Raw genomic sequence first — 22,339 nt, 5'->3', positions numbered from 1 at the left:
TCATGAGTTTTCTTGGCTATATGTTTAATATAAAATGAGAGCAAGGAATATGTACAAATTCCCATATACAGATTTACAAAACAAAAAGTGAACTGCAGAAATTCTGGAAACAAACATTTATCACCTTAGTATTGTTTGAATTTGGGTTACATGTCAGTCTGATGCGTCAACAATGCCTTATTCGAGGCTGCCAATCAATTTGAGTCAACTGCATCAAAAACCAGAATTCTCATTTTACAAAAATACAAAAAAATCTCTTCAGTGCACACAATTACAAAAGCCATCTCTGAGTAGGTTACAGAAATGTTAACGATAAATCAGAGTACTCAAAGGTATTGTACAAATATCTACAATAAACAATTTTACAAAACATTCTTTAGCCTACCCTGTGCTTACTACCAGTGGAGTAAAGGAACACAAAACATTGACTCACAAAGGGAAGCTCCAAATGGTAAATCTTGTTTTATCACCAACTCTTAAAAATAAATATGGATTATAATAGAAACTGCTTGAAGTACTGTTTGGCACATGAGACCATAGAATAAATCTACAACAGAAATTGTGTTGTGAATTCTTGCAGTGACCAAAGTCTAGTCTATAGACCAGGGTAGGTTTGACATGACATTTTGTCTGTGTTCATTACAGTAAACAAGTCATTTTCAAAGACATATATACAATAAAATCAAACGTGGATGACAGACAGCTGTGAGAAAAATAAGGATATTTCCCCACAACCTCAGAAACAGCCCACATGTTGAGCCAGATCATTTCAGTTGGGGCTTTTTGTTTGAAAGTCAGGGTAGCCAGAAACCGACCTCTTCTTTCACAGTCACTCGAGATAGTGTGCATGTTCCACTTAGTTGATGCTGACCAGGCCGCTCTTTGTGTGTGTTCAGACTGTGTTGGTGTTGTTGGCTGCAAAGGCGTGTAGGTTTCCCAGCTGACTCAGACCACTCTGGATATGGGCTACGTGAATCTCTACGTTGTTCTGGAAGCAACTGCACAGGCAAGACAAACATTAAGACTAGGTGAACATGCACCCACCATCTTCTATCCCTTCCTCTGAAATCTTTCACCACAGTCATCCATCTCCTCGCATAGCGCTAAATAGGATGAAATATTGGGCAGATTGGATGTGAACTGTAAAGGCACTCACCTGAGGTTGGAGGGGTCGATTGAGCTCTTTATGTCATTCAGAGAGTCAGTGAGTGATTTAAATTCAAAGGAGTTCAGATCTCCTCCCTCAGCCAGACACTGGAACAAACAAACAAATACATGCTCAGGCAAACAAATAGAGTAGTGCTGTGATGCTGTGTGCGCGCACCATACACTAACCTTGATCTGCAGCAGTAAGGCAGTGAGGCCTGAGATGAGGTGAGTGAGGCTGGCGTTGGAGACGCACTGCTGGTCGTCACGGAGGGTGTTGGTCTGCTGCACCATCTCCTTGGCCTCCTCCTCACAGCGCTGACGCAGCTCTGTGGGCCGGTCCGCAGGAGCCATGCCCTGATCTGGGGCCAGCTGGAGAGGACAGAGCGACATGTGTCGATTCATATTCTTGTATAAACTGTTCTGGGACCAGCCAAAGATAAAGACGCTAATTTAAGCTTTGGAAACAAATATGCAATTTATCAGTATATCGTCATTAGACACCCTTCATTGATGATAATCTAAAAATGACTATTGGTGATGTTTTGCTCGTCTCATGCCTTCTTGCTAAATACACTCGGAGGTAAGGCGATCTGTTACACGTCTAGCTGCAAGACAATCAAATATAGCCCCTTTACTGAGATTAGACCGAAAGATGTGCCAGTGTGTCGTCACCTCGTAGCAGAACTGCTGGACCTCGTGCAGCACCTTGTTCAGGTCTTTATTGAGCTGCTCCAGCTCCAGTACTGTGGTGGCATAACGCTTCTGGAACTCTAGGCCTATAGGCATCGAGCACGACTTCTACAAAACACACAGCACAATTGAATGTTAACTTGTATATATTTACCATTTCTATGATGGAATAAACTGTTAGGAACATATTCTGTCATAATACGGATTTAGCCTTTTCTGAGACTCTACCAGTTTTTCAGCTTCTGCGTTCATATCCTTCAAGTGCTTGACGTGTTCTTTCTTGATCATGAGGATCTTGGAGAGCCTCGTCTAGGAGGGAGAGATTCTTAGTGGGACATTTACCTTCACATTATGCGATATTATCCTAGAAGCAGAGTCAAGATAGGAAGACTGACCACTTGGACGAGGAACTTGACAGGGAACCCTCCAAGAGTGTCCCCATCCGCTCCAGGGAGTTTGTTTTTCCATGGAGACTGGCTGATGAGGGGATCATTGTCCTGTCACAGGAATATGTGTAAATTCCAATGGCAAATAAGCAAAGCAATATTGAATTAAATTGAGAGACAAAGGGTCAGTCATAAACATGTTATAGCAATAGAAGTACATGTAACATTCACAGTGATCTCAAATTATCACAAATAACACTGTAAAGATAATACCTAACCAGTATCCCAGATGACATCATTCAGAAATGAATGATTAGAAGTGATGAAACTACAGTACCAGTCAAAAGTTTGGACGTACCTACTCATCCAAGAGTTTTTCTTTATTTTTACTATTTTCTACATTGTAGAATAATAGTGAAGACATCGAACTATGAAATAAAAAGTATTTAACAAAATCAAAAGTATTAAAAAATGTTTTTATTTCACCTTTATTTAACCAGGTAGGCTAGTTGAGAACAAGTTCTCATTTGCAACTGCGACCTGGCCAAGATAAAGCAAAGCAGTTCGGACACATACAGTTACATATGGAATAAACAAACATACAATCAATAATACAGTAGAAAAAATCTATATACAGCATGTGCAAATGAGGTAGGATAAGGGAGGTAAGGCAATAAATAGGCCATGGTGGCGAAGTAATTACAATATAGCAATTAAACACAAATGGTAAAAAGTGCAGAAGATGAATGTGCAAGTAGAGATACTGGGGTGCAAACGAGCAAGATAAATAAATACAATATGGGGATGAGGTAGTTGGATGGGCAATGTACAGGTGCAGTGATCTGTGAGCTGCTCTGACAGCTGGTGCTTAAAGCTAGTGAGGGAGATATGAGCCTCCAGCCTCAGTGTTTTTTGCAGTTCGTTCCAGTCATTGGCAGCAGAGAACTGGAAGGAAAGGCAGCCAAAGGAAGAATTGGCTTTGGGGGTGACCAGTGGGATACACCTGCTGGAGCGCATGCTATGGGTGTGTGCTGCTCTGGTGACCAGTGAGCAGAGATAAGGCAGGGCTTTCCCTAGCATAGACTGGTAGATAAACTGGAGCCAGTGGGTTTGGTGACGAGTATGAAGCGAGGGCCTGCCAACGAGAGCGTACAGGTCGCAGTGGTGGGTAGTATATGGGGCTTTGGTGACAAAACGGATGGCACTGTGATAGACTGCATCCAGTTTGTTGAGTAGTGTTGGAGGCTATTTTGTAAATGACATCGCCAAAGTCTAGGATTACCAGGGTGTTTGGCAGCATGAGTGAAGGATGCTTTGTTGCGAAATAGGAAGCGGATTCTAGATTTAATTTTGGATTGGAGATGTTTAATGTGAGTCTGGAAAGATCCAAGATGGCGTAGCAGTAAGTCGTCCTGTCGTGTCGTGTCCCTGTATATTTTGTTTATTTTTCGTTTTTTACATATTTTTCGTTTTTTACATAGCTATCCCTTTAAAAACATTTTGCTAAACCTAAGCTTCCAAATACGCTGGATCTTCACAACTAGCTATCTAGCTAAACCGCAACCCTGGATGATTACCCCTGGCTAGCGTTTCCACCCACTTAGCTTGAAGCTAGCCCGGCCTGCGCTACCACCGTAGCATACTCCTGAGCTACAATACCCGGGCCCACGACCGGTCTATCGATGTCACCGCATGAAGAGGAATAAACAGACTCACCCCATCGCGACGTCCCCCAAAGGCTAACTCTCTAGCCCTCGCTATCTCCCTGCTTGCTAATTCGGCCTGCTAACTGCTAGCTTGTCCAGCTCCGGTCCGCTAACTGCTACCTTGTCTAGCCCGGGCCTACAAACTGTTAGCTTGTTAGCACAGGCCTGCTAACCGCCTGAATCGCCGCGTCCCAAACGCCCACCGGACCCATATTTACTTTCTATCTCTTTTGACTTTTAATTTGTTTATACCTTCCGGAAACCTGCCTCACCCAATGTGATACGGAATCGCTATTATTTTTTATTTATTTTTAGAACACACTCAAGAACCTCCAGAAGCTAACCAGCTAACTAGCTACAAGCTATTTAGTCATTGTTCGTTTTTTTAAAACCTGGATAACACTCGCCAGTCCAGCTTCCCTTCCCCATCCACCGCTGCCCCCTGGACACTGATCTCTTGGCTACATAGCTGATGCACGCTGGACTGTCCATAAATCACGGTACTCCATTCTGCTTGTTTGTTTTATCTGTTGGCCCCGTTGCCTAGTCTACGCCATTTTACCTGCTGTTGTTGTGCTAGCTGATTAGCTGTTGTCTCACCTACTGTTTTAGCTAGCTTTCCCAATTCAACACCTGTGATTACTGTATGCCTCGCTGTATGTCTCTCTCAAATGTCAATATGCCTTGTATACTGTTGTTCAGGTTAGTTATCATTGTTTTAGTTCACAATGGAGCCCCTAGTTCCACTCTTCATACCCCTGATAACTCCTTTGTCCCACCTCCCACACATGCGGTGACCTCATCCATTACTACCAGCATGTCCAGAGATACAACCTCTCTCATCATCACCCAGTGCCTGGGCTTACCTCTGCTGTACCCGCACCCCACCATACCCCTGTCTGCGCATTATGCCCTGAATATATTCTACCATGCCCAGAAACCTGCTCCTCTTATTCTCTGTCCCCAACGCTCTAGGCGACCAGTTTTGATAGCCTTTAGCCGCACCCTCATACTACTCCTTCTCTGTTCCGCGGGTGATGTGGAGGTAAACCCAGGCCCTGCATGTCCCCAGGCACCCTCATTTGTTGACTTCTGTGTTCGAAAAAGCCTTGGTTTCATGCATGTCAACATCAGAAGCCTCCTCCCTAAGTTTGTCTTACTCACTGCTTTAGCACACTCTGCTAACCCTGATGTCCTTGCTGTGTCTGAATCCTGGCTCAGGAAGGCCACCAAAAATTCAGAGATTTCCATACCCAACTATAACATCTTCCGTCAAGATAGAACTGCCAAAGGGGGAGGAGTTGCAGTTTACTGCAGAGATAGCCTGCAAAGTAATGTCATACTTTCCAGGTCCATACCCAAACAGTTCGAACTACTAATTTTGAAAATTACTCTCTCCAGAAATAAGTCTCTCACGGTTGCCGCCTGCTACCGACCCCCCTCAGCTCCCAGCTGTGCCCAGGACACCATTTGTGAATTGATCGCCCCCCATCTAGCTTCAGAGTTTGTTCTGTTAGGTGACCTAAACTGGGATATGCTTAACACCCCGCCAGTCCTACAATCTAAGCTAGATGCCCTCAATCTCACACAAATCATCAAGGAACCCACCAGGTACAACCCTAACTCTGTAAACAAGGGCACCCTCATAGACGTCATCCTGACCAACTGGCCCTCCAAATACACCTCCGCTGTCTTCAACCAGGATCTCAGCGATCACTGCCTCATTGCCTGTATCCGCTACGGAGCCGCAGTCAAACGACCACCCCTCATCACTGTCAAACGCTCCCTAAAACACTTCTGTGAGCAGGCCTTTCTAATCGACCTGGCCCGGGTATCCTGGAAGGACATTGACCTCATCCCGTCAGTTGAGGATGCCTGGTCATTCTTTAAAAGTAACTTCCTCACCATTTTAGATAAGCATGCTCCGTTCAAAAAATGCAGAACTAAGAACAGATACAGCCCTTGGTTCACCCCAGACCTGACTGCCCTCGACCAGCACAAAAACATCCTGTGGCGGACTGCAATAGCATCGAATAGTCCCCGTGATATGCAACTGTTCAGGGAAGTCCGGAACCAATACAAGCAGTCAGTCAGGAAAGCTAAGGCCAGCTTCTTCAGGCAGAAGTTTGCATCCTGTAGCTCCAACTCCAAAAAGTTCTGGGACACTGTGAAGTCCATGGAGAACAAGAGCACCTCCTCCCAGCTGCCCACTGCACTGAGGCTAGGTAACACGGTCACCACTGATAAATCCATGATTATCGAAAACTTCAATAAGCATTTCTCAACGGCTGGCCATGCCTTCCGCCTGGCTACTTCAACCTCGGCCAACAGCTCCGCCCCCCCCGCAGCTCCTCGCCCAAGCCTCTCCAGGTTCTCCTTTACCCAAATCCAGATAGCAGATGTTCTGAAAGAGCTGCAAAACCTGGACCCGTACAAATCAGCTGGGCTTGACAATCTGGACCCTCTATTTCTGAAACTATCTGCCACCATTGTCGCAACTCCTATTACCAGCCTGTTCAACCTCTCTTTCATATCGTCTGAGATCCCCAAGGATTGGAAAGCTGCCGCAGTCATCCCCCTCTTCAAAGGGGGAGACACCCTGGACCCAAACTGTTACAGACCTATATCCATCCTGCCTTGCCTATCTAAGGTCTTCGAAAGCCAAGTCAACAAACAGGTCACTGACCATCTCGAATCCCACCGTACCTTCTCCGCTGTGCAATCTGGTTTCCGAGCCGGTCATGGGTGCACCTCAGCCACACTCAAGGTACTAAACGACATCATAACCGCCATCGATAAAAGACAGTACTGTGCAGCCGTCTTCATCGACCTTGCCAAGGCTTTCGACTCTGTCAATCACCATATTCTTATCGGCAGACTCAGTAGCCTCGGTTTTTCGGATGACTGCCTTGCCTGGTTCACCAATTACTTTGCAGACAGAGTTCAGTGTGTCAAATCGGAGGGCATGCTGTCCGGTCCTCTGGCAGTCTCTATGGGGGTGCCACAGGGTTCAATTCTCGGGCCGACTCTTTTCTCTGTGTATATCAATGATGTTGCTCTTGCTGCGGGCGATTCCCTGATCCACCTCTACGCAGACGACACCATTCTATATACCTTCGGCCCGTCTTTGGACACTGTGCTATCTAACCTCCAAACAAGCTTCAATGCCATACAACACTCCTTCCGTGGCCTCCAACTGCTCTTAAACGCTAGTAAAACCAAATGCATGCTTTTCAACCGGTCGCTGCCTGCACCTGCATGCCCGACTAGAATCACCACCCTGGATGGTTCCGACCTAGAATATGTGGACGTCTATAAGTACCTAGGTGTCTGGCTAGACTGCAAACTCTCCTTCCAGACTCATATCAAACATCTCCAATCGAAAATCAAATCAAGAGTCGGCTTTCTATTCCGCAACAAAGCCTCCTTCACTCACGCCGCCAAGCTTACCCTAGTAAAACTGACTATCCTACCGATCCTCGACTTCGGCGATGTCATCTACAAAATGGCTTCCAACACTCTACTCAGCAAACTGGATGCAGTCTATCACAGTGCCATCCGTTTTGTCACTAAAGCACCTTATACCACCCACCACTGCGACTTGTATGCTCTAGTCGGCTGGCCCTCGCTACATATTCGTCGCCAGACCCACTGGCTCCAGGTCATCTACAAGTCTATGCTAGGTAAAGCTCCGCCTTATCTCAGCTCACTGGTCACGATGGCAACACCCATCCGTAGCACGCGCTCCAGCAGGTGTATCTCACTGATCATCCCTAAAGCCAACACCTCATTTGGCCGCCTTTCGTTCCAGTACTCTGCTGCCTGTGACTGGAACGAATTGCAAAAATCGCTGAAGTTGGAGACTTATCTCCCTCACCAACTTCAAACATCAGCTATCTGAGCAGCTAACCGATCGCTGCAGCTGTACATAGTCTATTGGTAAATAGCCCACCCTTTTCACCTACCTCATCCCCATACTGTTTTTATTTATTTACTTTTCTGCTCTTCTGCACACCAATATCTCTACCTGTACATGACCATCTGATCTTTTATCACTCCAGTGTTAATCTGCAAAATTGTAAGTAGGCAAATTGCCTACCTCCTCATGCCTTTTGCACACATTGTATATAGACCCCCCCCTTTGTTTTCTACTGTGTTATTGACTTGTTAATTGTTTACTCCATGTGTAACTCTTTGTTGTATGCTCACACTGCTATGCTTTATCTTGGCCAGGTCGCAGTTGCAAATGAGAACTTGTTCTCAACTAGCCTACCTGGTTAAATAAAGGTGAAATAAAAATAAATAAAAAATTAAATAAAATAAAAAAGTCTGGAAGGAGAGTTCAGTCTTAACCAGACACCTAGGTATTTGTAGTTGTCCACATAATCTAAGTCAGAACTGTCCAGAGTAGTGATGCTGGACGGGTGGGCAGAGATCAGTTGAAGAAGAGCATGCATTTAGTTTGGAGGCCACGGAAGGCGAGTTGTATGGCATTGAAGTTCGTCTGGAGGGTTGTTAACACAGTGTCCAAAGAAGGGCCAGAGGTATACAGAATTGTGTAGTCTGCATAGAGGTGGATTAAAGAATCACCAGCAGCAAGAGCGACATCATTGATGTATACAGAGAAGAGAGTCGGCCCGAGAAATGAACCCTGTGGCACCCCCATAGAGACTGCCAGAGGTCCGGACAACAGGCCCTCCGATGTGACACACTGAACTCTGTCTGCAAAGTAGTTGGTGAACCAGGCAAGGCAATCATTTGAGTAAACAAGGCATTTAAACAATCATTTGAGTCTGCCAATAAGAATGTTGTGATTGACAGAGTCGAAAGCCTTAGGCAGGTTGATGAATACTGCTGCACAGTAAGGTCTCTTATCGATGGCGGTTATAACGTTTAGGACCTTGAGCGTGGCTGAGGTTCACCCATGACCAAATCAAAATATATTTTATATTCTTCAAAGTAGCCACCCTTTTCCTTGATGACTGCTTTGCATTCTCTCAACCAGCCTCATGATGAATGCTTTTCCAACAGTCTTGAAGGAGTTCCCACATGCTGAGCACTTGTTGGCTGCTTTTCCTTCACTCTGCATTCCAACTCATCTCATTTTGGTTGAGGCATTTTCTGAGGCTAGTAACTAATGAACGTATCCTCTGCAGCAAAGGTAACTCAGGGTCTTCCTTTCCTGTGACGGTCCTCATGCGAGTCAGTTTTCATCACAGCGCTTGGTTTTTGTGACTGCACTTGAAGAAACTTTTAAAAGTTTGACATTTTCCGGATTGACTGATCCTCATGTCTTAAAAGTAATGATGGACTGTCGTTTCTCTTTGCTTATTTTAACTGTTCTTGCCATAATATGGATTTGGTATTTACCAAATAGGGCTGTCTTATGTATACCACCCCTACCTTGTCACAACAACTGATTGGATCAAACGCATTAAGGGAAGAAATTCCACAAATTAACTTTTATATGGCACACCTGTTAATTTAAAAGCATTCCAGGTGACAACCTCATGAACAGGGATGCAAACTGGTGAGGGCCCAAAAAGGCAACTTTTTGTTGTTGTACTGAAACTTGCAAAAAAAAAGAAATCCCTGCTAAGGGGAAATGCAGGTTTTAACTAATTAAACAACAAAGAATAGGATCTACATGATCAGTCTCTGTGTGTAAAATAAAGTGGTTAACGTGAACCTAACTCACAGCGACATTTTTCTTTAAAGAAAGCAATCCAATGTTATTTGTTGCCTAGACTGCAAATGACACTCAAGTCTTGAGAAAAAAAACTATATACTAATATTGCAGTTAGCCATGACAGTCTTTATAATAGAACGCTTGTGACCACACACACACCTAAATATTGCACTTGTTTCTTTTCACATCTTAATCTGTTTAGGATAGGGGGCAGCATTTTCCCTTTTGGATGAAAAGCTTGCCCAGAGTAAACTGCCTCCTACTCAGTTCCAGTTGCTAATATATGCATATTATTAGTAGTATTGGATAGAAAACACTGAAGTTTCTAAAACTGTTTGAATGATGTCTGTGAGTATAACAGAACTCATATGGCAGGCGAAAACCTGAGAAAAATCCAACCAGGAAGTGGGAAATCTGAGGTTTGTAGTTTTTCAAAGCTTGGCCTACCGAATACAGTGTCTGAGGTCAAATTGCACTTCCTAAGGCTTCCACTAGATGTCAACTGTCTTTAGAAACTTGTTTCAGGCATCTACTGTAAAGGAGGGGCTTATAAGGGCTCTTTGAGTCAGTGGTCGGGCAGAGTGCCACAGGCTCGTGATGCTCGTTCATGTGAGAGATAGCGCTCATTCCATTGCTTTTCTACAGACAATGGAATTCTCCGGTTGGAACATTATTGAAGTTATGTTAAAAACATCCTAAAGATCCATACGTCATTTGACATGTTTCTACGAACTGTAACAGAACTTTTAGACTTTGTCTGGACCTAGTGCTCGCCCCTCATGAAGATGGATTACTGGCTGGATTGGGCTCTGAGCGCCATGCTCAGATTAGAGACTTTTTCCGTAAAGTTCTTGAAATCTGACACAGCGGTTGCATTAAGGAGAAGTATATCTTTAATTCTGTGAATAACAATTGTATCTTTTATCAATGTTTATTATGAGTATTTCTGGGATTTGATGTGGCTATCCGCAAAATCACCAGATGTTTAGGAAGAAAAACATTACTGCACGTAATGCGCCAATGTAAACTGAGATTTTTTGATATAAATATGCACATTATAGAACAAAACGTACATGTATTGTGTAACATGATGTCCTACGAGTGTCCTCTGATGAAGATCATCAAAAGGTTAGTGATTCATTTGATCTATATTTCTTTTTGTGACTCCTATCTTTGGCTGGAAAAATGGCTGTGTGTGTTTTTGTGACTTGGCTCTGACCTAACAATCATATGTTGTGCTTTCGCTGTAAAGCCTTTTTGAAATCGGACACGATGGGTAGATTAACAAGAAGTTTCTTTCATTTGGTGTATTGGACTTGTTAATGTGTGAAAGTTATATATTTCTAAAAATATATTTTTGAATTTTGCGCGCTGCCTTTTCAGCGGAATGTTGTCGAGGCCTAGCCATAAGAAGTTTTAAAGTGGAAATAGAATGGAATTCTATTTTTGCTCTATTATAGTTGCAACTATAGTAGACGATCAAGTGCACAAGGCTACATGTGTGCAAAAATAATGTTCACTGAGTAAAACATTTAATAATCCCCCCTCACTCACGTGTTACTGCTAAGTTCAACACAACAAAAACATATTTGGGCTACAATGCACATTACGTCATACACTTTCTGCCTTTGGACATTATTCTACAATGTGCCAGAAGAGCAAGATACCCTTTGTTGGCATAATTGACATCTTTCAGGCAGAGAGTACACCTGGCATACCCCTTTTAATCCACTGTATTGAAAAAGTGAGAAAGAGGGTTCCTTTCAACTCTATAGTGGCATCCAGCTTAAGCCAGGCCCAGCTCCACTTCATCAGTGAATCCACTTGTTTAACAAGCAACGCCTCATTTTCAACTAATTCTCGAATTCTGAAAATTAACCACATACTGTAGAGGGAAAAACAGTTTACAGATAGTTCGCTGACATGACCAAGTTTCATACAGATTGCCAGGGTCCAGTATGCAACTTACACGTTATGAAGGTGTTGGGCCGAAAATCTCCCCCAGCCTACATTTTACTCCCTGTTTAATATAACACACACATTAGTTATTAATTTCGGTTGCCTATCCTGACGTGAAGTTTGTTCTATAGAAAGTATTTGACTCTGATGTGTGCAACAGAACTGTGGTTACAAAATTAAGGAAATAAGAAGGGGGGACTTCGGCATGGCTCTTTTCTTGCATGCCGAAATCCCCCCTTTCCATCTTGGGACTGCAAGGCACACTTCATTACCATTTTGGTAGCTGAAATGACAACGGAGTGAAGAGCAGAATTCTCAACTAGCAAGCAAGTCGCAGCAATGAAGAGGGGGGGTTCGGCACATCGACAAGGGGTCGTATACCAGTTAATACTATAGCGAATGGTTAGGTTACAACATCAGACAAGCTAACGTTAGCTGCCTGACCTTATTAGCCAGCTAATTTTCAAACCATAAACTCAATTATGTGACCAGTTAAGTTGGCTAATATTGCTCAACATTTCTCTGGCTAGCCAACGTCAACTTCGATCCAGCTACTGTAGCAATATACATAACAATACGTGTCCCAAAATGAGACCTTTTTCAAGGTCAGTCTCGCAAAAACAAACTACCCGCTATTCAAAGTGCTCTGAACAAACATTGGCACATTCTAAGATCCGATGATGGTCTGAAAACACATCACCGATACTTTCCCTTGGTCGTATTCTCACGGGGCAGAAATCTCACAATTGGTCAACTCTGATTTACCGCCCCAAGATATCCCTGCACAATATCTATGGATGGAAACTACAAGTGTAATGGCTGTGCTCAATGTAATGACACTTATAAATGTAGATCCTTCAAACACCCCCCAAACAGGGAAACAGATCCCAATCAAAGGTGTCACCACGTGCTCCACTAAGGGTGCTATTTATCTTATAACTTGTCCTTGTGGTAAAAATTGTGTGGATAAAACAAAGCGCAAATTAAAAGTACGTATCTCGGAGCATCGTAGCACCATTAGCTGCAAAAACTCAACTTACCCAGTTGCGGCCAACCTTTTGGAAGAAAACCACTCGATTTCGTCTCTACGTTATATTGGCACCGAACATGTCCCCCTCCGTAGAAGGGGGTGACCTCGACAATTTATTGTTAAAACGGGAGGCTGCTTGGATCTTTAATTTAAAGACCCTTGCTCCTTTCGGTCTCAACGTAGACTTTGATCTGAAGTCATTCTTGTGATTTTGCTATTGTAAATGTTTGTAGGCGTTTGTAGCCAAATTGTATCTATGATCGTACGCTATCCATTTATGTTTTTTGTATGTTATTTTAATATGAGGATGAACCAATGATATCAGACCACACCCGGCCATGATGCACCTGTGTGTCTTGACACTATATAAATGAGTCATCCCGCAGTGTTTGTCATTATACCCTGATGACAGCTTGTCTGTCGAAACGCTGGGCATAAATATTCTTGCACCTGAGCTCCTAGAGTGTGCGGCTCTCCTTTATTTTTGTTAGCATTCCCCTCCGCTAGCCAGCACCTCCCCTAAATAGGTGTGTTTCTTTCACCTCTAAACACTACTTGTTCCGCCACACTTTCTCCCCCAGCTCAAAGTTTCCAAATGCCAGGTGTTTTTCGGTTACAGCGCATGAAGTGCGGTTCATCACCTTTTCACCCCCATCTCAGTGGTCAGGCTTCACTCCTACCTCTGTTATCATTCAGGGGACACCCTGCTGTAATTGGTAAATTTCCATTCCACTCTCCACTCTTTCAGCATACGCTGATGCCGTAACTAGCACATTGGTTGTCGTGTCTCTCTTAAGTAGCGTGCTGCATTCTATTGTTATGTGAACGATTGGCTGAACCTTGGATACAGCCAGTATTGCTCCAAAGGCGCATCGCTCGTTCACTTACAGCCAGTAGTGATCCAAAGCACCCCCGCACAAACTTTTGTCATCGGATCTACACGAATCACGTAGGTCACCTATTTTGAGGCGAATTTCACTGAAAGGTGACTAGTTTGCATCCCTGCATGAAGCAAGTTGAGAGAATGCCAAGAGTGTGAAAATCTGTCATTAAGGCAAAGGGTGGCAATTTGAATTCTCTCAAATAAAATATTTTGATTTGTTAAACACTTTTTGGTTAGTACAGCATTCCATATGTATTATTTCATAGTTTTGATGTCTTCACTATTCTATAATGTAGAAAATAGTAAAAAGAAAAGAAAAACCCTGTATTGAGTAGGTGTGTCAAATTTTGACTGGTACTGTACAATGCGCACCGTTTCCTTCTTACCATGAGGACTGGTGTGGTGGCGGAGGCGTAGGTCACTCTGGGAGGGGTCATGAAGTTTTGGAAGCGGGAAGGTCTCAGTTTCTGTGCGAAGGTTGAGATGGGCATGGTCTCGTTGGGCTCATTACTCTGGAGGGGGAAAAACAACAGATTTAAATCAACCATATCGTTGGTAATACAGCAGGAAGTAATTTATTGCATAATCTTTTTCTTGTTCCCTTGTGATTTCCATGTAGCGTGTGTGATTGAAGGATTTTTCTAAATGTTTTGCTTTTTAAGTTGACAACAGCACTGCTGGTAATGGACAGACTCCGGTTTCTCTGTGTGTTTGATGTTTGCCGAGGTCAGAATCCCTCATTCTAACATGTCAATGCTGAATGAGTAATGAAGACCAGGCGTACCAGCACTTCGTAATCAGGCACGGTGTGTGTGCCCAGCCCATTCCGGTCAAAGGTCACACGGTAAGTGGCAGCGCCCGTATCCACGGCATCGATCTGCCCAGTGAACAGGCCGTCATGGACTCCCCTAAGACGAGCTGGAACACACAGAATCCATCTAATCTGGAGATTTAAAGGGGACTTTGGGTGCTATGACTACAGGTTTGCTGATAGCTACTTTTAGGGTAGGGGCTGCTGGTATTTAACAAGTAATTTTGGTTGCCATTACAACAGTGTTTTACCGGTGACTTTGGTTCCTATGACGAGCGGCAAGGGGATCTCGTCGGGGAGGTCTTTGCAGTGTGCCACGTCGAAAAACTTCCTCTGCTGCAGCATACGCATCTTCTGCCTCTTCTGCCTCAGCGCAGTCCGCTCCTCAGCAAAGAACGCAGACGAACACCTAAAGGGGAACATTTAACTAAGTCAATTATACACAAACAGTTGGTATTCTTGGTATGCGTGAAAGACAACCAAGGAAGGATTCTTTAATTAACATTCCAGGATATTTCCCTGAGAATCCATGGTGTCCATAAGATGTATCATTGGCTATTCGAAAAAACAAAAAAAACAAAGTGATATTCATGGGGACAATCTACTCACTTCAAAAGGAAAAATAAAAATAAATGGAAGGTCAGTCTTTAAAAAGTGCTGTAATGTGCTGTAATAATTAACAATACCGTCTGGGTTTCCCCATCAGTCTCCTGATTGTACCCCACTCCACACGGGTCAACTTCCTGGTCTTCAGGTTGGGGAAGGATTCTTTCAGGCACAGGCAGAAGTCATTGTCACCTTCAAATAAAGGTCTGGGTGGAGGAAAAGGTGTCAGAGGTCAAAGGAATTACACACTGGGTGTGTGTTTAAGTTATACAGCTGTCGTGGTAGTGTAGCTTACCCATCTATGTTAGAATAGAACCACTCGTAAATGCACCATTTGTGTGCTTTAGGAAGTTTGAGAAGGTTTCTCAACCTCAGCCCGATTCTCTGAGACACTTTCTTATCTGGGGTCGTCACATTAGCAAACTTCTGAAAGAAAACAATCAAAACAAATTAACAATAATGAAGTCACCAAATAGTTTACAAAAGCACATCTGGGTTATCCTGAGCTATAGTAGTTGATCTATAGGAGGCAATGCTGTCACCTCTGAGTTGAAAGAAGGTAGTGTATTTGCAAAGAGGGGGACAGGACAACGATGCTGGCCAAAAGCAAGGCATTTATTTTACAGAAGCAACAGGGTTTTCTTTGCCCAGCTGTGTGAGCCGGAGCTATACCTGGGGTACAGAGGTGACCCTCTGGCTCCTTCTAGGGGATCTGGATGGGAGGCGCTGCTCCTCCTCCTCTCTGAACAGTCTGCTCCTCTTGGAGCTCCGTGTGGGCTAGACACAGGGACAGGAGGGTCAGCATATCGGTGAGAATAATGTCAATGCTTAATAAAAATGTTTTTCAAATGTGCAGATAGTATTGCTTATGGCACACGCCTACCCCATCTATGATGAAACAGGGGCACTGATTTGTCGAGAACAAAAATTAAGTTTCAAGGTAGAACTGATCGTGCAAATCAGAACATTGAGGGTAACTTGGACAAACTGCTAATGGGAAGTGCTGATAAGACTATCAGTGTCCACTTAATTAACAGTGTTTAAGTCACCAGATAAATCGATAGGAGACCTAGAGTTTCAAAGGATAGATGTGATGAAGTGCTAGATTGGCCATCTCACCGTTTCCATGGACACCAAGGTGTGTCTTCCTCTTGTGTTGTGAGCTTTTGTTTGCTTCTCATTCAAAGTATTTGACAGACTGCCCTCTGGAGATGCACAAAATGTGGCGTTATCAAAAATAGATTAAACTTGCATCTTACAAATCACCACTGCTCTCTCAATGTCTGTTTCACAAAACTCTGAAATGTCTTCCTTTCCTAGTATCCTTACTTCATGACCATACAGGGCTCAAAATTACACTCTTCCTTGCCCAGGAAAAGTTATTAAATTGTCAGACAAAAAGAATGCAATAAGGTTGTCCAAATGGACAAGTAAAAAATCCAAACATTTGAAAAAAATCTAATGTGGCTACTTCAATCAGAATTGGATCAGTATCCTCTGGATGCAATGTGTTGCACACTGTCCTCCCAATCTCTGCAAATTGCATCGGAGTATAATTACTGTAGGCCTGCCTACATTGACAGGCATGGGCGGTCTTTCAATCATGCAGTCGCGAAATGCATTTTTGAGATCAAAGCGAGCCGCGTGTGCACATTTGTTGATATTCATTGCTAATTAGTGAGTTATTTGCCCAGTTATAGCACATTTTTGGTCAGCAATGAAAATCCTGGTTGCGCCAGCAGGCAGTTGCCAGAGGAGAGGGAGAGCCATTTGTGCAGCAGGTAAAATAATGACATATAGACTAACTAGATGGCCAATTCAAAACATATTGTATAGTTGGTTCTCACTAGTTAACTATTAGCATGCATTAATGTCATTGTCATGTCCGATATCCTAAAATAACTTTCCTCCGGCACTCGTGTATATCCGCAAACGGCAGACAGACAGTTGATGAAACCATTGCTTCTTACTCCAGTTGTAAAACTGTCCCTCAAGCACTCAAAATTGGCAATGATTCTCCTCTATTCAATACCGGCCATGTAATTCTGGAAAAGTATTTTTCGTGGCTTAAAATGCCCCACATTTATTCTTAAGTCCTCTCTGGACTTCAATATTTACCTAGCATCCGCTATGGGGATTCCTTAGTAACGTTACTTGTTAGCATTTTGCAAAAATTCTGTTATGTTGCAGGGTGACCAACCATCCTCCAAGAGATTCCAGGAGAGCTACTGGGTGTGCAGGCTTTTACACCAAATGTTTTAAATCAACAGGACTTTGATAAGCTGACTGGTGTGTTTTGAGTAGGGTTGGAGCCAAAGCCTGCACACCGGGTAGCTCTCCAGATGGAGGGTTGACAGCTTATCAGTGCAGTATCTTATGGGGGGAGGAGGTTAAGCGCTTTGCTCAAGGACACATAACCAGGAGATACTGTATTATACATGGGATCAGAGACCAGCAGCCTTCCATTGTCAATAATAATGAATGCTATTGTGAAGTGGTTCCTTGTATCATACAACACAATTTTCTGTCACCTTTTTGGCCCTTGGTGTGACTTGAGGTTTCGGACAAGTGGCTAAAAAAAGTTAATGTCAAGCCCTGCCATAGCTGAAAGGACTGGTTTCCACATTATTGATTTCTGCAATCAGTAGTCTTACAGAAAAGGAGAGTTAACTACTTAGAACTACATACTTACCACATCAGACAATGACATCAGTGAATTGACAAGTTAAGAGTTCAAATGGGCTTAGTTCCAAGTCTGACACATCACCTGTGTGTTGCATTTTTAAGCTTGTAATTAGAGACTTTTAAAGACTCCTAATCCAATGAGGGACTGACATCTCCAACCTTTTGGGAAAAACAGTCAACGTGGGCATGCAGTATATGCAATACATAGGTTACATACACAGACAGGGATAATAAATGCAATGTGTTAAGCTACAGTACCTTTCAGACTGACTAGCGCCTCTGCTGAAGAGCCTGCAATCAAGAGAAGAGGGGAATGATCCAAGACTGACATGGAATTTGTCCTCCACTTAAACAAAATCCTGCATTCTTATTCATTTGATGGTGTTTGAGGATTGAGTGACTTTACTCATGATTTTGGATTTACATACTCAGTGGCCATTCACAAAAATGGTTCACTCCTACAGACAGTGAGTCAGGTGGCCATGGCTTGCTATATACAGTAGGCAGACAGGCATCCAGTTACTGTTTGGTTGAACGTTACAAATGGGCTAAACGAGTGACTTTAGACTGAGCGTGTAGTGGTCAGTTGCAGGTTCGCCGGTTCCAGTACATCAGAAATGGCTGGCCTCTGGGCTTTTCACGCACGACAGTGTCTAGGGTTTACAGAGAATGGTGCGACAATCTAAAAACCTCCAGTCAGCGGCAGTCTTGTGGACGAAAACAGCATGTTGATGAGCAAGGTCGAAGAAGGGCAAGAATCTTGCAATCTAACAGGCGGGCGACAAACAGGCATATAACGGCGCAGTATGGCATCTCAGAACGCACAACTCACCGATCCTTGACTCGGATGGCTATTGCAGCTGAAACCCACACCGGGTTCCATCCTATCAGCTAAAAAGTAGAAGCAGCTCAAGTGGGCACATGAGCAACACAATTGAGTGGAAAAACATTGCCTGGTCCAACAAATCCCATTGTGGCATGATGATGGCAGGATTTGGCGTAAGCAGCATGAGTCCACGGCCCCATCCTAAATGGTGTCGACAGTACAGGCTGGTAGCGATGGTGTAATCACGTGGGAAAAAATTCTGCCACACGTTAGGTCCCTTGATACCAACTGAGAAACATTTGAAAGTCATACTTTGTAGAATCTATTCCCAGAAGAATTCTTGCTGATCTGGAGGCAACGAGGGGTCCGACCCAGCACTAGATGGGTGTTCCCAATAAACCGAATGTACAGTGCCGATGGAAAGTCTAAACCCCTTGAACTTAACATTTTTTTCTGTCAGTGCCTAGATTTGGCGATATTTGACTATTCTTTACAAAACGGTTCAAGCTCTGTCAAGTTCATTAGGACAGCAATCGAAGTCATGCCACACATTTCCGATTGGATTTAGGTCCGGACTCTGACTGGGACATTTACCTTTTTATTCCACTATAGCTTTGGCTGTGTGAATCAGGTCATTATGATGTCATGCTGAAAAGGTGAACTTCCATCCCAGTTTCAACTTTCTTGCAGAGGGCAACAGGTTTTCCCTCAAGGACTTTTCTGTACATTGCTCGATTAATTTTCCCTTTCATACTGATAAACATAACGCTTTGCATTTCAATTATAGTTTCATCAGACCACAACACTTTGACACATGGCTTTTTAAATATTTTTTTATATATACACTTCAAAACAGGATTCAAGGTGGGTTTTCTTGAGTAATGGATTCCTTCTTGCCATCCCGCACCTCTCTGATTCAGAGGAGTTTAAATTGTGTTCGACACATTTCGGTTGAATGCATTATGCAACCGACGAGGGTATCCCCCCCCATTTTTTTTTTACAGACTTTGACCAGTCTTGGCCATAAAAGCCTGTAGCTCTTTCAAAGTTGCCTTTGGACTCTTGTCAGCCTCTCTGATCAGTCTTCTACTTGCTCAGTCATCCAGTTTAGAAGGAAAGCCTGATCTAGGTCGGGTCTTGGCGATGCCATACACCTTCCACTTAATAAAATCATCTTGACCATGCTCCAAGGGATATTTTAGGACTTTTAAAAATATTTTTATACCTATCCCCTGATCTGTGCCTTTCAACAACTTTGTCCTGGAGTTCTTTTCAAAGCTTATTGGGTCTCATGGTTAAGTGTTTGCTCTGCAATGTCCAACCCAGCAGAGGGAACATACAGGAACTGCTTAATTTATCCTGAAATCATCATGAAATCACATGAATAACTACACAGGTGGAGGCTAAATAACCTGGTGTGTGATTTAAGGTGATTGGTTACACCTGAGCTAATTTAAGATTTATATTAAAAGGGGCTGGACACTTGCCCAACCCCTTTGATTTTCTAAAACATTACAGGATATTTCTCAATTGGAAGTTGCGTGGTAGGATGTGTAGATCAATGGGGGTGGAAATGTATTTATTCCAGCTATAAATCAACAAAAGGTGAACATTTTATTTTGAAAGGGAGGGAGGGGAGGAGGGAGGGAGAGGAGGGAGGGAGGGGAGGGGGGAGGCTTTCTACAGGCACTATATAAGAAAACCCATAGGTCAATCAAATGTAATATTTGTGAGAATCCAAAATGTGGTGTGTCATAGTGAGGAGGAGATGAGCTCCAGTTAGCAGTCCCCATATAGCCCAGGGGCATCTGTGTAAGCAAATACTAAGTGTTGTGACAAAATAATGCTCATTGGAGAGAATGTGATCTTTATTAACCCAATAACCCAAGGTCAATTATTGACAAAGGTAGTTAGCTAGGTACAAATAGAAATAGCAGGTGGTCTGACAGTTTATATTTCAACTCTACAATCGATGTTTGTTAAATACCGAGGAAATTGGCAGTTTGTGGCTAGAACAGTTACTAGACAAATGACAACTAGCCAGTAGTATGACCCCCACATTACCCATTAGAGGGCTGTTCTGTCAGTGTCCTGACAGATAAGACTGCTGAATAGGCGATTTGTTTTTAGATATTTAAACAGCAAGACACCTATACGAATGATTTATTTTAAGGAACAGTGTTTAATGTATGTAACTCGTTAACAGTTAGCTAAATGTAGCTAAGTAAGTTAGATACAAATACTCAGAAATCAAGTAAGCAAACAAAGCTCAGCTAACTAACGTTAGATTTCTGGGTTGTTAGCTAACGGGCAACAAACAAGCCTGCAAACCTTTAGTTAGCCATAATGACAATCGCCTAATTATTTTTAGAGCAGCTAGCTAGCGTACTAATGTGAGCTAACGCTTGTTAGCTCGGTAAGCAGCTAGCTTCCCAAGCTAACTTGCTAACAAGCGTTAGCTCACTAGCTTTTGCGTCTAAAAAACTAGTTTACAAACGCTTCAGGAAAAAAGTGCGACAAGTATTCAGTTAATAACAGTTACACATACAAGGTTCTAAAGTAAACATTTCCTCACATAATTATATTGGTAGTTTAAAAGTCTTGTTAAATTCGTGTTATTACTTACTCTCGTCTAGCTGGTCCATCTCCGCCATCTTGAATTAGCCGCGCTGCTTTTTTCAAAGACCATATTGTCAAGATGCATTCTGGGACAGTGTGTCTGCAGGGCAATTTTTTATGGACTGAATTTATGTTTACACCTAGATAAACAGTAACATTATTATTATCATGTAAACTGTTTATGTAAAGGGATGCTTAAATTGGGTAGCAATCAAATACATGCATTTAGTTATCTAAGCCAATATGGCATGGAAATGGTAGAGGGTGAGGGTAGGAAACAACACATCCAATCATGCTGACCCTCAACACTGGTGCCCTCAGGGGTGCGTGCTTAGTCCCCTCCTGTACTCCCTGTTCACCCACAACTGTGTGGCAGCACATGACTAACACTCATTCCACATAGCTATTATGCTGCATGAGGCAAGTGCCCGGCCCTGGCCAAATGCTCTGTTTAAATGCAAATCCACCTCATATGAGCAATATATATATATTTTTTTTAATACAAAATATACACTTACTGTATGCAGTTTATCAAAGTTGCACCAGGAAATATTGAATGGAATGGTAGAATGGAAATGCGAGGGCAAGATGAGGCTGTATCATAGCTGTTTCAAAACAAATCCTGGTGCAACTTTGCTAAACTCCGTACAAGTACACTAAGTTTGTCTTTGTATTTGAAATATTTGTTCTCGCTTCTATAAAAGTTACGTTCCAAAGGTTTCCAAAACTGTATCGCAAGTGATAATTAATAACGTTTCTAAATGTTAAACAGAGCGTCAAGATTGTAGTTCACATGGAGCCAGCTGTGGTCCATACCTTCAGCTGAGAACCCAAGAGGGGAACTGGCTGTAAGCCCCCTTGGAGATCTCGAGAGCTAACCTTAAACATGCTGTCCGAAGGAAGAAAAAAACTCCATAGATATCCCTGTATAATTAACCTTGACAAGACAACGATACATTACTGAGAGGGCTTCATGAGTTACTGGACCATGCAGAAGCTCATCAACCATAGCTGCGGGAAGTAGGGATGCTTAGGGTGCTGCAGCCCCCTGAAAAATCAGAATAAAAAAATACAAATGTAAAAATAAAAATAAATTCACTTCACTACTACTTCACAAAAGTAGTGCCCTGTGCCTTTACTAGTATTGGCCAGTGGTGTAAAGTACTTAAGTAAAACATACTTTAAAGTACTACTTAAGCAGTGTTTTGGGGTATCTGTACATTACTATTTATATTTTGGGCAACATTTACTTTACTACATTCATTAAAAAAATAACACTTTTCACTCCCTACATTTTCCC

At 42.9% G+C, this 22,339-nt stretch overlaps 1 protein-coding gene across 3 annotated transcripts; it reads right to left on the bottom strand.

Moving 5' to 3' along the window:
• Positions 1-3: 3 nt before the first annotated feature.
• lin9 (lin-9 DREAM MuvB core complex component) lies at positions 4-21,162 on the bottom strand. 3 transcript variants are annotated; one of them, XM_020454904.2, is made up of 15 exons: positions 21,047-21,160; positions 17,853-17,885; positions 16,029-16,114; positions 15,582-15,686; positions 15,205-15,332; positions 14,990-15,115; positions 14,555-14,712; positions 14,277-14,410; positions 13,879-14,004; positions 2,235-2,336; positions 2,068-2,148; positions 1,822-1,947; positions 1,336-1,518; positions 1,157-1,254; positions 4-998 (listed from the first exon to the last, which is right to left on the bottom strand). In XM_020454904.2, exons 1-15 carry the CDS (start codon positions 21,072-21,074, stop codon positions 893-895), a joined length of 1,620 nt encoding a protein of 539 aa, XP_020310493.1. In that variant the 5' UTR covers positions 21,075-21,160; the 3' UTR covers positions 4-892. The 3 variants fall into 3 exon arrangements, with proteins under 3 accessions (XP_020310493.1, XP_020310492.1, XP_031656549.1); XM_020454903.2 differs by having other exon boundaries at positions 15,205-15,335; positions 21,047-21,159; XM_031800689.1 differs by having other exon boundaries at positions 1,157-1,518; positions 15,205-15,335; positions 21,047-21,162.
• Between the last annotated feature and the right edge of the window lie 1,177 nt (positions 21,163-22,339).

The sequence above is a fragment of the Oncorhynchus kisutch genome, linkage group LG21 (assembly GCF_002021735.2).
Source record: "Oncorhynchus kisutch isolate 150728-3 linkage group LG21, Okis_V2, whole genome shotgun sequence".
Classification (NCBI taxonomy): domain Eukaryota; kingdom Metazoa; phylum Chordata; class Actinopteri; order Salmoniformes; family Salmonidae; genus Oncorhynchus; species Oncorhynchus kisutch.
Note: the sequence above shows the minus strand (reverse complement) of the source record. Positions and strands in the feature narration are given on the sequence as shown.

Coding starts and splice junctions, on each gene's coding strand:
- lin9 (XM_031800689.1), bottom strand. CDS start 21,074: ATGGCGGAGATGGACCAGCTAGACGAGA. Junction 17,886..21,046: donor GATGGACCAGCTAGACGAGA/GTAAGTAATAAC, acceptor TCTTGATTGCAG/GCTCTTCAGCAGAGGCGCTA. Junction 2,149..2,234: donor TCAAGTTCCTCGTCCAAGTG/GTCAGTCTTCCT, acceptor TCTCCCTCCTAG/ACGAGGCTCTCCAAGATCCT.